The following is a 13,148-nucleotide window of genomic DNA, read 5'->3' on the forward strand; positions in this document are numbered from 1 at the left end:
AAAGAAATGAGATGGCGTTCATGTAGTGATACTCATGTACATTGGACAAAGGCTCTGCACTAGTCAAACAGAAGAGAAATCATTTTCTCCATGGCAGGAGGTTCAGGCTACAAATTTGTCAGATAATGAGTAGCCAGAGGCTGATACAAAAGACTAATTCTCTTAGTAAAACCCTTGGAGAGTATCCCACCACACGATTCCAAGGCTGGCGAGCTGCTGGAGAAGATGGGGAGCAAATGCAGCCATCTCACGAGGACAGCGCCGCTGGATTTCTTGATTGTGTTTTTCCTATACGGCACTTTTCGTAATGCCCTCTGGCTAGAACCATTGCAATGAAACCTATTGATTGAAATTCTGATCCTATTGATTTTACACAAGAGATTTACACTATGAAAGAGCAGGAACTGCTCTGTAACCGTTCCCATCTCCGTTTACTCCCTGCTGAACACACGTGGGGAGGCTTGCTTGTCCATCTCAATCCCCCGAGCTTCCAGAAATAAATTACTCCCAATTCAAATATGCAGAACCTATCAGCTCACAAATGTGTGGTAAATATTACAGGTCCCTGAGTACACCAACATTATTTATGAGGTTCTTTTGTCTGCTCCCATCTCACGTCTCCTCATTAACTGCATGTCATGCTTTTCCCCTTCATTTCAGGGTTGTGGAAGGAAAATGGAAAGAAGGTGTTGTGGGAGGAAAGAGGAATGGGAAACAGTGCTGAGAAGATGTTTGCCTGGAATGAAGGTGCCAGGGAAGTTGAGCTTAAAATACTGTAAGTGCTGTTAGAAATAAAATTTTTACACCTAAAGGATACAGATATGGGAACTGCAGAACTCAGGACAGCAAGTCAGAAGATCCCTGAGGAGGCAGTGAGCAGAATTCCAAAGAGGAAAACCAATAGTGAGCACACAGTTACCCACAACCAACAGCACGAATCACAGCCCTGCCTACCCTGAACCCCTGCAAGGCAGCCTGGACTGAGCATTCCCTTTCCACAACACAAGGATGTTCCTGTTAAGCCTCCTGCAGCCATTTTCTTTTTGGCAGAGAGTTAAGAGTAGGCTTTAGAGGCAAAATCATCTGCCTAAACATCCACATCTGCTTCCTAACAACCAAATTCCCCTTGGTAGACTTTGTGTTTATTCAAGTGATAGGTGTCCTTTCTATAGATCGGTCACCAGTCCTTGATATTGTTGGTTTTGGTGTGATGCATTTTAGTCTGCTGCACTCAACACTTCCTTCTTTCCTCTTGTGATCTTTTTATAGTCAGACTGTCACATATCAATCAATGTTATGGATTAAAGTCAAATAGATCATGACTTGTCCGGGCCAGTAGGAAGGCATTTTAAACAAAGTCCTATCTATTTCATTTTCCCCATTGACATTTGTTTTCTCCTGTATTTCCAGTCTTGTGAAATGGCAAAACCTGGCAGGAAAATGGCAAGACTTCAACTCGCTAGAGTTCCCTAGATGTCATGGAATGGTTATGACCAGAAGGCAGGTCATTTGGTGAGAAGACACAAAAAAACCCTCATCACAGCTCTGTCAGCTACACTGATGAAAACCATAATCCAAAATGGTGGTGAAACTTGATGCCTCGCATCAAGCATGGAAACAACTGGCATCGCAAGCGCTGATCGAAGCGATGTAAGCGTGAGGAGCTGGAGAAGGGCAGGTTCCACGAGCCGCACTGCGGGGCGGCCGCAAGCGCCACGGCTCACGGGCGTGGGCGGTGTGGGAGACCCACGGGGAATGTGGGCAACTGGGGCCTCCATGCTGCGTGGGGCTGGGGTCCGACTGCCTCGGGCCTCCAGGGACCCGACGCCCTGACAGACCCGCGGCGGCCGCCCGGCCTCGCCGGCACTGAGGTGCTCGGCCCCGCACCGCTCGGCCCCGGCATTGCCTCAGCGCCCGGCACGCAGCCCACGGAAGGCGAGAAGCTTCGGCCTCCCACGCCACGGCTGCTGCCCTCCGGCTGAGGGGGAAGGCGCCCGAGCCTGGGTCACGGCCTCCCTCTGACCCCAGCCGAACGGGACGGCTGCCCCGGCCGCGACCTCTCTCCGAGCCGTGCGGCGGGGCGGCTGCACAGCCCGGGCCGGACCCCGTCGAGCTTCTCCCCTCAGGAGAGCCGCGGCGAGTCCCGCGCCACGGCCGGGTCCCCGCTGCCGGCCGGAGCGATCCCTGCGGCCGCGGCTGAGGCGGGGGCTGCGCCGGGACGGCTGCGAGCATGCGCGAGCCGCGCGCGTCACGGGAGCGGGCGAGGCCGGCGGGAGCGCGGAGCCCCGGCGCGCCCCCGCTCTTTCGCCGCCGCTCCCGCGCCTCTATTCGGCTCCGCCGAGCGCTATCAGCGCGCCCCGCCGCCGCCGCCGCCGCCGCCCTGTAGAGACCCGCCGTCCGCTGAGGAAGCGAGACCGCGACAGCCGGGAGCACGGGAGAGGGAAGGATCCTCCCCTCCGCCGCCAACCCTCTTCCTCCTCCTCCTCCTCCCCCGCCTCCGCCTCCGCCTCCCGGCCGGGAAGAGCTCGCCGTGCCCGCAGCAGCCCCGCTGGATGCACTGAGCGCTCGGGCGCGGGGAGAGGGGCAGGAGGGAGCCGGGAGCCCCGCCGCGGAGCCGCTGCGCTGCCCGGAGGCTCACGGCCATCTGCTTTAATTCTTTGACTCCGCGGCCCACCCCCCCGCCCGCCGGTGGCTGGCTTTGCCCCTGCCTCTCCTCTGAGCCCGCGGGAGCCAGCCGAGGCGGCGGCGGGGGCTGTATTTTTTAGTATTTTTTATCCCCCTCCCCCTTTTTTTTTTTTTTTACATTTTTAATTGTTTTTTTTTTAAAAAAACCCACCATTTTTCGTCGCCGCCATGGGATGTACCCTGAGCGCCGAGGAAAGAGCCGCCCTGGAGCGGAGCAAGGCCATCGAAAAGAACCTGAAGGAGGACGGGATCAGCGCCGCCAAAGACGTGAAACTCCTCCTGCTCGGTGAGAACCCGCCGGCGGCCACCGGTCGCCCCCCGTCCCCCTCCATCGCCGCCACCGAGCCCCGCTTCCCCTCACCCGCCTCCTCCCCCACACTTATCCCCCCCTACCATCTCTCTTTCAACAGGGGCCGGAGAGTCGGGGAAAAGCACCATCGTGAAGCAAATGAAGTAAGTCCCGTGGAGGGGGAAAGCGGTGAAGGGGGTTGGGGGTGGGGAGCTGAACGGCGTTAATGGGGAGCGGGGCGGGGGCTCGCTGAGGTGAGTGAGGGCCGCGGGCGCCATGTTTACCTGAGGGGACCGCGAGGGCGGGAAGGCGGGCGGCGGGGGGAAGGCCCCGTCACCGCCGCTCCCGCTGCTGTTCGAGGCCGATGTGGTGCTGAAGTGTCGCCGGTGGCCTCTCCCCGCGGCGGGGGAGGGTGGGAGGGAGAAGGTGGGCTGCGACGGCGGTGGCCACCGCCGTCGCAGCCCACCTTCTCCCTCCCACCCTCCCCCGCCGCGGGGCGAGGCCGTGCAGATGTCCCCATGAAGCGACCGCTGTCACTTAAGCTTAATGTCGGGGTGTGATCTGCCGGCTCTGCGGATTTCAGTCCAGTCTCCTTACACCGCTCCAAAACCCGTTTATGTTGAGAATTGTTTTTAGCCTCTTTCCTTTTCCTTAACGAAAGGCTGCTCATCACCAAATCACATCTCGGGGATGGTGCCCGCGGTGGCTTCTCTGCTGAGGCTCCCTTACACACCCTCTCGCTCTTGTTTAATCAGACGTTCCCGTGCAATAAACAGCAGTGAAAAACCCTCCAACCGCACGGTCTCTGCCGACCGTGGCTGGAGTTAATTGCGTCCCAAAGGGAAGCAGGTGCAGGGGGAGGCTAATGAAGGGGTGGAGGTACTCCCGTGGCGTCGTTATTCTCTTCCCTTTACCTCATGGTTAATTAAAATACAATGAAATGCCCCGGCCTTCCACCAAAACAGACATGACGGGCTGGTTCGAGGCGGGCGCCATCACGGAAGACGCTCGGGCGCTGCCCGGGGGTCGGGGTTTCGGTTGGGGAGAGGCGGCGAGAGTGTTGCTGCTTGGCGATTGCCGGTGGTTGCAGAGGGATCGGTGTCTGGGAGGGGCGCCCGGGTACCGGGGTTGCTTAGCGAGGGCGAGAGGCGGCAGAGCTGGGTGTGGATGGGGTGCAGGGAGCGGCGGGGGGGTGTGCAGGCTGCAGTGCCGGTGCCTCTGCGGGGGGCTGATGCCGTGCGAGCCCGTGGGCAGGTCCCGGCGCGGCTGCGGCGTTCAGGCGGTTCGCGTGGTGGACAGCGCCCAGCGCGGGGATCGAACCGCCGGCAGCGCCGCCGCCTTCGGCTCCGCTCGGCTCCTCCCGCCGGCGGCGAGCGCCGCGCTCGGCTGCCTTTCGGAGAAGGTCGGGGGGAAGACGAATGGGCTCGGAAATCGCCGAAGAGTCTTGTCGCCGCTCGGCAATCTGTTGCCCTGTAGCCGCCCCGGGTGTGCGTGTGCGTGTGTGTGTGAGCGCGCCGCGGGCGCAGATCCGGGCCTTCAGCCCAGCTCCTCGCCAACCACAGCAGCTTATCAGGGGACCCGGATATTTCAGTATCAGCTCCATAGCCGCTGTGTCCAGCCCTCGGGGGTTCACAGGGAACGAAACCGTCATCCCCGCCCGAGGCAGTCCTTTTCCCAAGGCACTGCGGGGCTGGGAGGTCTCCCTGCGAGGAGGCTCCCCTCCCGTGCACAGCGGTCTCCGCAGCGTTTCCCACCGACATTTGTGTACTCTATTTCTGTAAAGGCTTAGAGCGTCTTCCCCTTTCACGGTTTTAAAGGGAGCTTTCCACCCCAACAGTTCGATTTAGGGCTGAGGTGGGGTGCGTTTGGTTTGCACTTGTTTGTGGATTGGGGGAGATGTTACTGCAGATGAAGACCGATAAATTATTTAATCTCTAGGAAGTGCTTCTGCAGAAGCATGCTGGAATGGCGGGCGAGGGGGTTTGGATGAAGGGAGAGGCTGTAGGTGCCACAATAGCAGTGCAGCAGTGCATACACCCAGAGCCCATGGACGGGAGAGCAGGCAGTGACCACGCTGTCTTACACAATTAGTCTATGGTGACTCTTGCTTTCCAAAGAACAGAGCTCTTGGGTTGTTTTTTATTCAGTGAATTGCATCAAGATGATAACCTGTTTGCTGGACTTGATCAGTATATTGAGGATTGAAATAAACCCTATGTATATATATATATATGTATATATGCACATATATACATATATTTCCATCAAACAGTCTCAGAGTAACGAGTGCTAGGCTTGTGGCTTTGTACCTGACTTGCAAATGCTGAGAAGACTGCTGTGGTGAAAGGGCTTGTAATGTGGTAAACTGGGAGGTGTCTGTCAGTGTGGAAACTCCAGTGAAGTGTGGGGTGGGGAGAGCAGTGTTGCTATGAGCACAGCAGCATCTGGAGGGAGCGGCGCAGCCGTGGGCACCGGGGAGAGTGATGTGCAGGGAACAACTCAGGGAAATTAACATTCCTGAAAATTAATTTAAATATAATGTAGGCATTAGCATTTCACCTGGTCAAGCTCCATTAGGCAGGCTTGCTGAGAGCCTAATGAATTCTTAATAAAGATTAAATCACATGTTCATTAGATTTTGATGAAAGAGACTGCTATTTTATTTTCTTAGTGCTGTGTTATTGGTGTGCTTCTAGATCATAAATCTCGTCCTCATGAATGACTGAAGCAGCTTCACACTTGGATATTGCCTGGAAAAGAAGCACAGGAATCTGTAGACAGTTGAAAAAATGCTAAGTCAAAGGAACAGAGAGCAGACATTTTTTACAGAGGACTAAGGAGAGGTTACACTCTGTCCAGCCAATCCTTGAAATATTAGGTATCAGGAGAAGAAGTGACAGGTAGAAACTGCAATAATTTGAGAGTGAGAGCGTAGCCAGGATGGGGATTAGGATTTGTAAAATTAACTGTAGGGATCTTTTAGTGAAATATTTGGAGATATATTTCATTGGGTGAGCAGCAAGTTACCCAGCAAAGAAAGAGTTGCTGGTGGATGGCAGAGAGGGTGGAACCGGGGGCTAGCCTGTACGTTTCAAAAAGGAGCAACACAGCTTAGGAATGACACTTTTCTTAGCACCCAAGCTTACTTTGACACCCTTACCCCTTTCACTTTGACTACACCCATCTGGGCTGCATTATTTTTTCACAACCGGTCCCACAATCCACTTCATGCCTCAAAATGCAGGGTCAGGGCCAAGCTAGCCAGGGGAGCAGTCCCAAAAGGCATAGCTGTGCCTTGCAAGTCAATGAGACTCCAGAGTGTGCCACAGTGTTCAGAATCAGGCTGTGACCAGATTCTATTTTCACTTGGCTCAAACTGAAAAACAGCTTTAACCAAACAAATCTGGGGCCTCCTTTGAAGCTCCAAGCCAGAGGGTGAGAGTTGCTGGACGAAAGACATCCGTCTTCCGCTCCCACCACCCCATCTCAGCAAATTCACTTTGATGTAGGACTGCAATGGATGTCAACATTGGAGTTTTTTTATTTAGATCTTATGTCTTGAAAGAAATACTAAATATGTGATCTTCTTTCTGCAGCTGTAGCATGGAATTGAGACTAGGATATTTTTGTGGAGACTTACAGCTCTAGTGAATGTATTTGTTTGTCAAAAGCCCCAGCCTAGGAAGACACCAAGCATATCTGTGCCTGTTACTGCTCAAGCAGGATACTTAAATACATGCAATGGTCCAGTGGTGAGCAGGGATGGACTGCTTGGGTGGGGATGCCATCAGCATCAAGCTTCTAGGGAATTCTGTGTTTCATCGCACTAGTGCAGGGAGGCTGGGTTAACTGGCATGGCTTCAGAGGGAAGGTCCTGCCACCTTCTCAGCAGCAGCCGTTCTGGATGGTGAGCCAGGGCAATACTTCACCTTCCCAAAGGAGGTGGTTACTGATGGCTGTGGCATGCAGAAGAAGACACAGCTTCACCTGCCCACAGGAAAAATCTTGGGATTTGGGGTTTGGGTTTGGATTTTGCCTCTGCAGAAGCAGTGGCTTCTGTCCCCACTGAGCTGGGAGCAGAAGGCTGGGTCCTGCTCCCTTTCGTAAGATGCTGGAGCCTCCATCCCTGCATGTCCAAACAGCTGTGTCTGGCTTCACCAGCAGTGCTGGCAGTACCTCAGTCATTAGGGTTCTTTGCTGTGCCATTTTTTCTGAAATGTTTTCATGTGTGATGTATGAGAAGAATGGGAACCTGCAATCAGGAGAGAAACACATGGGTGTACAATGCTTATCTTTAAATATCTACTATCTGCTCTCAAACAGCCACCAGTCCCAATAGCCATCTGATATATTGTTTTGACCTTTTTAAAAAAGCCCCTCCAAACAGCCCCAGGCTTTACTTGCTCTCTGTGTAAGTGAATTACTTATAATCTAATGAACTTCTTCAGAGGGAGCAGCAGTCCCCGCCCACTGGTTTTACAGCCCATCTCAGCAATTTGATGGTAAATGCCATTGGAACAAAATGATGTGTTGTGAACACCCACTTGAGTGCTCTTTGCTACACTCTGTGTCTCAAAGCTATAGTGACTTCACACTTGCAGCCCCTTCCTCTGGGAATAACCTCAGCCCACGGGGGCTTGTAGTGTGGGGCTGCTTTACCTCAGCCATGTGTGTCTGGGGAGATAACTGCAAGTTGTGTCTTCGTGGTCTGTCCCACTCCTCAGCATAGTTTTTCTGCCCTGCAGCACTGGGTGTGGACCCTGACTCGTCCCTGCTGTCCAGGAACTGTTTGATAATGGTGTGAGCTGGCAGTCCTGAAGCATGAACCTCACTAGAGCATGAGGTCAGGCAGAGCCAGGCTTATCCTTCATGTCTCCTGCTTTGTTTTACAGGATTTCTGTGACTTAAGGCCCAAAGTAGGGCAGTGACAGGCAGCGCCTGGGCTGTGTTTGATCTGGGTTTCAATAAGCAGGGGAAAGAGCTTCAGCCTTTATGATGAAGTTGTGTCAGTCTCCCCAGACCTGCTCCAGCACACTTTGCCCTGGCTGTGGATTTGGCACAGGTCCTATCGCACACTGTTGCTGTTCAGACCCCAGCAGGGAGGCAGCTCTGGTGGGGCTGTTGGGGCAGTAAAACCTGTCCCAGGTAATAAACCTCCTGCTGTGGCAGTTCTGGGATGTAGGGGTGGCAGCTGATGCCTTGAGGAAGGCAGAGCCTCCTGCCGGGCGTGAGAGATCATCCCGCTGGGGTCTGCTGCGGGACAGGGCCCTTCCTCCCACTGCAGCTTTTTTCCCCACCTCCTTCCCAGGTGCTCTCTTGCACCCCTGGATGCTGTGGGTGCCATGTTGCACACCATGCAATGGCACAGTGCAGGAGGTTGCCTCTGAACCAGGCAGGAATAAGAGCTGAGAACAGAGGAAAGCAAAACTGTTCATTTTGGCTTGCAGTTGCAAAGGGCAATCGTGTTTTCAGCACTTCCTTCCTTCCTTTTGGATTATTAATTGTGCTTATAAACCAAAGCATTAACCACCATAGTTTGTTCTTTTATAGCTAAGGTTCTTGTTATTAGGCTGAGAGAGATTTCAGAGGAAAGCAGTAACAGTATTAGCAGACAAGACAGAATACATTTTGGGTTTGGGTTTTTTCTTTTTCCCTGACAGTTTGTAATTTGTTACTTGTTTTAGGGACTCATGAAAGTAAAAATATCTTTCAGTGGCAACACTGAACTGCATAGCTTCTCCTCTTTCAACCTAGTTTTAAAACCTTAAAGGAAATTTGCCTGTCATATTCTGACATGACACATCTAGTTCTGTTGGAAATGTTTTAGCAATCTAATGAGATGAAAGCGGTTCTTTTAATGAGCTCTGAAGAAAGAGACAAATCTGCTGCACAAATGTATCCAGGGATCTGTTTTGTTTTATGGCTTGGCTGACCCAGAAGTTGTAAGAGACATTAGACTGAGTCATGGCAAATGAAAAAAGGTGATTTTCCTCCTCATTCTGTCCTTCCCATCTGTCTGGGACACGCACCTGATGTCAGTTCTGCAGCATGCTTACCTGGGGAATATGGGGAAGATGATCAAAATAGGAGAGGAATTAAAAAGACAAATAATGGAGGTAGAGCACTTTGTTGGCTCTTTTGCTTGTTCTGATCAGGAGAGAGAGGGAAATGAGGAAATGCTTCACTGCTGGCTAAGGCCAGAGCAGGTTGCTGGTCACCTGGAGAAGAAGAGGCAGTTAATAATGTTCTTACAGACTCATAAGCAGCTACCTGTGGTGGAGCGAGTTTCCTTCAGCTGCTTTGCAGAGTTACAGCCTATCCTTCCTTGTAGGTATCCAGCTCCCCTGGTTTCTTCTGCTTTTGCAGGATAGAAAATCACAAATGAGTGCTGCAGCTGCTGAATTTGCAGCCCCATAGCTTGATGCAAGGGTAGGATCTAAGAGCTTGATTTTGCAAACTTGTGAGTTCATTCACCTCCTGCTCAAGCTGTGAGGAAGGTAAAAAGCTTTCACTGGGAGCCAGCAGCAGTTCCCAGCACACAGAAGGACCTATCCTCTGTGCACTGAAGTCCATGGTTAAACTCTGGCTGCAGAAGACAGGATCTGGTCCATTATTCATTATGAGAGTGTGAAGCTCTGGCAGAAGAGAATTATCAAAACTGTCTCCAATTTAGGTGGTCAGGGCACTTAAAAGTCTTGTCACTCTTCCTGGTGCAATTGCCAGTCTCCTGAGATCCGTGGTTTCTGTTGGGCCTGAAATTGCCTCTGTGAAGCCTGGACTCACATGATGACTGGGTGAGCTCTGTTTTCAGGGGCCCTTTGCATATTTCTCTGTTTTGTTTTTGAAGGAAAATTTCCAGTTTACCTCATTTCAGAGAAAAGTTAAATAAGAAATATCCTTATTCTAGCCCAAGGGTTCAAGAATTGGGAGCAAAATAAGAAAGAGCCCAAATAAAGATGAGGAAGCCCAACACATCTCAATCACTTGGTTGGCTTTGAAGCCTGATTCCTTTTGTTTGTTTTTTTGGTTGCATTAGCAAAATTGAAACCAGCAACCTCACTTATTTCAAATCAATTTGAATGCTACTGACCCCAAATCCTCTCTCTGACCTCACTGGACTTTGGGCCAAGTTCGTTTTATGCTGAAGGTGATGTCTGTTCAATGCTTAATTTTATGAGAGCTGATGAATTTCAGATGCTCACATATATCCAGCGGGATACTGGAAATGGCTAAATTTCATAGAATCACATAATCACAGAATGGTAAGAGGTTGGAAGGGACCTCTAAAGATCATCAAGTTCAACTCCCCAGTTGTTTCATTGACAAAAATAAAACCAGGAAAGAGAAAAGTCTGGAAATCACATTTTAAAATGCATTGGCACAGCAACCTAAGGCCATTTTCCCTGCATCAGAAATTCTTTTGTTTCATTCTTAGAGAGAAATACTAATGATTGTTTTTGCTACAGTTTTCCTGATGCTGAAGAAATGATCTTCCTAATGTAAAAATCCCCCTAAATTGTTAATTGAAACATTCTCATTTTATTTTTAAGACCATCCATGCAAATGGCAGATGTAGGGAGGCTGGAGGATTACAGTCCTGATTATATGATGCTGTTAGGATTCTGCCTAAAATCACAAAATGCAGAAGGCTGAAAAATGCTACTGGATAAAGCAAAGGAACTGATGATTTTCTAGTGCTGAGCAAAAGGGAGGAAAAAAAGAGTCCTTTAATCCAAAGCCCAATCATTGTGAGTTTATTGTGATGATAGAATAAAACTCTTGATGGAGGCATTTCTTAGCTTACCAAGGAAAATGCTTACCCTCTCCAGCTTTCAGGTTAATTGAGAAAGAACTGAGGATTGCTCTCTCACAAGGGAGCCCAGGAAACTGTCTAGTAAGCTGTCATCATGCCTATTTTCAAATTGCTAATCAATAAGATTTCTGACATTGAAAGAAAAGGCTTCTCAGAGCTGAAATTGCTTTGTTTTTCTTTATTCCTGGGCATATCCTGCTCAACTTGGTCATTAAAGAGTTGATTGGTTTATCAGCAGACCTCTCATCTGACTATAACACCTGTAAGCTTAAAACAAAAGAGCCAAAGTGTACTTGAGAGAGAAAAGAAGTGTAGGTAACAGAGTCTTGCCATGACTTAACAAGTTTGAGCTGTGGCTATTAGTAACCTTGCTCTTCCCCATCAGCACCTCCTGTGGGATTTTGTGTCCTCTGGAGCCAAAGACAATTTATCATATGTTGTATTTGGCACAGGATAGCCTGTCCAGTCTTTCAACAGAAATTCTGCTGCTTCATGTTGTAAAAGTTGTTTTTGGGGAGAGGTTTGGAAACATCATCCCAGGAAGAAAAGAAAGCCTGAAGGTGTTGGCTGGCTCTGTTTAGGATCATGGTGTTCAGGGAAAACTTGGAGCAGGTTTGGCAGAGACAGGGTACAATACTGGTAGGAAATACAGAGTTTAATAACAAGGAAAGGGACTTTCTTCCCTTTGGCATGTGGCAGGCTACTTTGTGTGGAAATGTTTCACATCCTGAGGCCATGAGGAGCGTCTCCAGGAGATACATTAGCGAGCAGAGAGGGGCTGAGCAGGCTCTCGCTGCTCCAGAACACTCTACTCCAGAAATATCCTGTTCAGAGAGGTATTCACCGCACTGTTAGCACCTTGACACGGAGGCTGGGAATGGATGTTTCACCTCTGTGCACGTCCCTTGTCTGAAACATAACCCCCCAGTGTGTAAAACAGTCTGAAAGGCAGAGCAGTGACTCAACATGCTCTCAGGCTCTCCAGCAGCTTCAGATTTGTATTAAATGCAACTTGAACACACTGTAACAGTCTGGTACAAGACTTGGAGCGTTGCTGCATCAGCTGGGAATGGTTACAGAAGGGTGTGAGATAAGATCAGGCCTGAATTGTAGATGACAAACGTGTGTACTGCCTCCTAGCAGAATTTGGTGATTTACCCTCTCCCTGTTAAGGATGGATTGGAGTTAGTACCTCCAATTTTAAAGCATTAAGCAAAAGTGCATAAGAAGGGCTGAGGACACAAAATAGATGTTAGGCAGAATAATCTAGATAACAAATGAGAGGTTTTATTGCTAGATCTCTGGAGCTGTGGCACAGGGAAGCTGGCAGTGTTATAGTGATGTTTCCTCATTGCCAGTACAGTGCCCCTTATTCATTACAGCCCTGGTCTTTGCTGCTTCTGTACCATGGGCCTTGCTGTAATCTGTTGCCTACCTTTACAGCAAAGAAGTTACCTCATTTTGATGTCTGTCAGTGAAATAATACCACATCTGTATTTCTGGAGGAATTTTGTGTGGAAATGGTGTGGGTTGGCTCTGTATCTCCCCAAAGTTCATGGTGAGACGTTCAAATCACTTCCAAGGCACCACAATGTACATCTGCACGCCATAATTTGAGGTCATGATAGCTAAGCCTCTGTGAGTTCACCTTCTCTCTTGTGCTCTTATGTGGCTGGCATGGCAGGGCATGTGCTCCTTCGTAGCATGGAGGTTTCTGCCTGGCTTCACCCACTGAGTGGACATACCATCCTCATACTGAGTTTTGCATATAACAAAAGCAGGTTGGCTACATAAATGGTGCAGAACAGAGATTTTGATTCCTCTGCCTTGCTGAGGCCTCATCTGGAGTCCTGTGTCCAGTTCTGGGCTCCCCAGCTCAGGAGAGACAGGGAACTGCTGCAGAGAGGCCAGGGCAGGGACAGCAAGATGCTGATGGGCTGGAACATGTGTGTGAGGAGGAAAGGCTGCAGCCCTGGGGCTGTTGAGCCTGGGGAAGAGAAGCCTGAGCTCAGGGGCACCTCAGCAATGCTGAGAAATGCCTCAAGGGTGGGTGTCAGGAGGATGGGGCAGTCCAGTGCCAGGACAAGGGGTGATGGGCACAGGCTGCAACACAAAACCGCCACTTAAACACAAGATAAAAAACCCCCTCAAGGTGCTGAGGTGAGGGAGCCCTGGCCCAGGCTGCCCAGGGAGGGTGTGGAGTCTCCTCAGGATGTTTCCAACCCCAGCTGGACACGTTCCTGTGCCTCCTGAGCCAGGGGAAGCTGCTTGAGCAGGGGCTGGGTGACCTCTGCAGGGCCCTTCCAGCCCCCACCGTTCCAGGACTCTATCTGTTGGGAATCTATTCTACTCACCAGCTCT

At 50.7% G+C, this 13,148-nt stretch overlaps 1 protein-coding gene across 1 annotated transcript in view; it reads left to right on the forward strand.

Moving 5' to 3' along the window:
* The first annotated feature begins 2,282 nt into the window (after positions 1 to 2,282).
* The window catches only part of GNAO1 (G protein subunit alpha o1), a 142,860-nt gene continuing 131,994 nt past the window's right edge, over positions 2,283 to 13,148 (forward strand). The window contains exons 1-2 of the mRNA XM_062007512.1: positions 2,283 to 2,971; positions 3,096 to 3,138. Of these exons, the coding sequence (XP_061863496.1) occupies positions 2,854 to 2,971; positions 3,096 to 3,138 (161 nt within the window). The 5' untranslated portion in view covers positions 2,283 to 2,853. The remainder of the gene's footprint in view (positions 2,972 to 3,095; positions 3,139 to 13,148) is intronic.

Source organism: Colius striatus, chromosome 14 (assembly GCF_028858725.1).
Source record: "Colius striatus isolate bColStr4 chromosome 14, bColStr4.1.hap1, whole genome shotgun sequence".
NCBI lineage: Eukaryota > Metazoa > Chordata > Aves > Coliiformes > Coliidae > Colius > Colius striatus.